Source organism: Balaenoptera acutorostrata, chromosome 2, assembly GCF_949987535.1.
Source record: "Balaenoptera acutorostrata chromosome 2, mBalAcu1.1, whole genome shotgun sequence".
Classification (NCBI taxonomy): Eukaryota; Metazoa; Chordata; class Mammalia; order Artiodactyla; family Balaenopteridae; genus Balaenoptera; species Balaenoptera acutorostrata.
In genome coordinates this window covers 86,937,653-86,939,170 of record NC_080065.1, presented here as the reverse complement: position 1 = coordinate 86,939,170, position 1,518 = coordinate 86,937,653, and the positions used below count along the sequence as shown (strand labels likewise).

At 33.8% G+C, this 1,518-nt stretch overlaps 1 protein-coding gene across 1 annotated transcript; it reads right to left on the bottom strand.

Moving 5' to 3' along the window:
- Positions 1-684: 684 nt before the first annotated feature.
- On the bottom strand, positions 685-840 carry LOC103008396 (60S ribosomal protein L39-like). Its single transcript, XM_057539771.1, has one exon. The coding sequence runs from the start codon at positions 838-840 to the stop codon at positions 685-687; it is 156 nt and encodes a 51-aa protein (XP_057395754.1).
- Positions 841-1,518: the final 678 nt, after the last annotated feature.

Genomic DNA, 1,518 nt, shown 5'->3' with positions numbered 1-1,518 from the left:
TTTTCTCAATTAAATTTAACTGTAGATTCACTTGAGAATGTGTTTTAATGCTTTACTGAATGAATCTACCCACTTTTAACATTTTTTTGAGAAATAAAGAAAAAAATTAGGTGGTAAATAGAAACTATTACTAAAGTCATGTATATGAACCAAGGCCAGTTTGAAGCTGCATTTTTGTGCAAGGAAGCCCATTTTGTTTATTGCTTTCCAAAAAATTTAAAATATTAAGTGTGATTATTTTTCCAAACTTTTTAAGGTTACATTAAATCAATGTAAATAATAACAATAAAGCTTGCTAACTTAAAAATGTGGGGTTTTTAGGTGTATGCTTTAGATTGAATTATTAATTAACTTTTTAATTGGAAATATTAATCTACAAAAGCAATAAAAAGTGTATTTTAACTCTTATTCTATCTAATATGAAGATAATATAGGCTCTTTGCTTTTCCTATTTTCCCTCTGGCTACCTGTCCTTTTTTTTTTTTTTTTTTTTTAGGTTTCACATATTCATTACTGAGCTACACAGTGAACAGTGGTGAGGAAAGATCAAGAAAAGAGAAGAGAGCCATTCCATTTCTCCCATCAAACACAGGCAGCTGTTCCAGACCGTAGTGATGTTCTGTTATGGTAAGACACAATTGACCTTAATAGCATAAGTGTGTGCCACTTCATATGTGAGGCTCCTTATAGACCCAGCTTGTTTCTTCTAGAGTGTCTTCTCTTGGAGTTGTACCTGATTGTATTACCAGTTTTCATTTGAATCCATGGGGGAATGGGACGATTTTGCTTTTGTTTCTTGGCCGGGAATCGCTTGATCCTGAAAGTGTTGTGAGAAGACATGGCGAGGAGGAAATTCAACTGCACATAGGATGGCAGACAAGAGAAAAGATCCCCTCTGGTTACCTGTCCTTGAGTAATCCTCTCTGCTTGTAATTATCATGACCAGAGATTGGATAGGAAAATAAAAGACTATAGGAATTACTCAGGGCTTAATCTGTCCTTGCATATGATGGTGGTGGGGAAATAAGTTGAAAAAGGTACATAATATGGTACTTGGGTTTTCTAAGGGCTCATTTATATACTATTTATATTCCCAATTTGGCATAAAAAAATTGAGGCTCTGACGATGTAATTTATAAAATTGATACATGGTACTATAAAAGATGGTTTCATAAAAATGTGTTTTAAAATGTAATGACAAAACATTCTGGCTATCTTTAAAAAATAGACTTTGAGTGATTTGGAAGTGCCCAGGTCACTTTAAAGAGAATCTTTATTAGTCTATAGAAAGTGATGTTTATAACAGCTTGAAACTCAAAGGAAAGGGAACTCGGGGAGAAGCACGTTCAATAATTTCCAAGGTAACATGGATGCATACTGTGTATGCTCCTTTCATCTCATTTCTTACTGCCACAGCCTTTCAAGGAAGAAAATAATATATTCTTCATGGAAAAAAAGTGTAAAGAAGGCAGTATAAGAAAGGCGTACTTTGAGAACTAATTGAAGTGCTCATGAGGC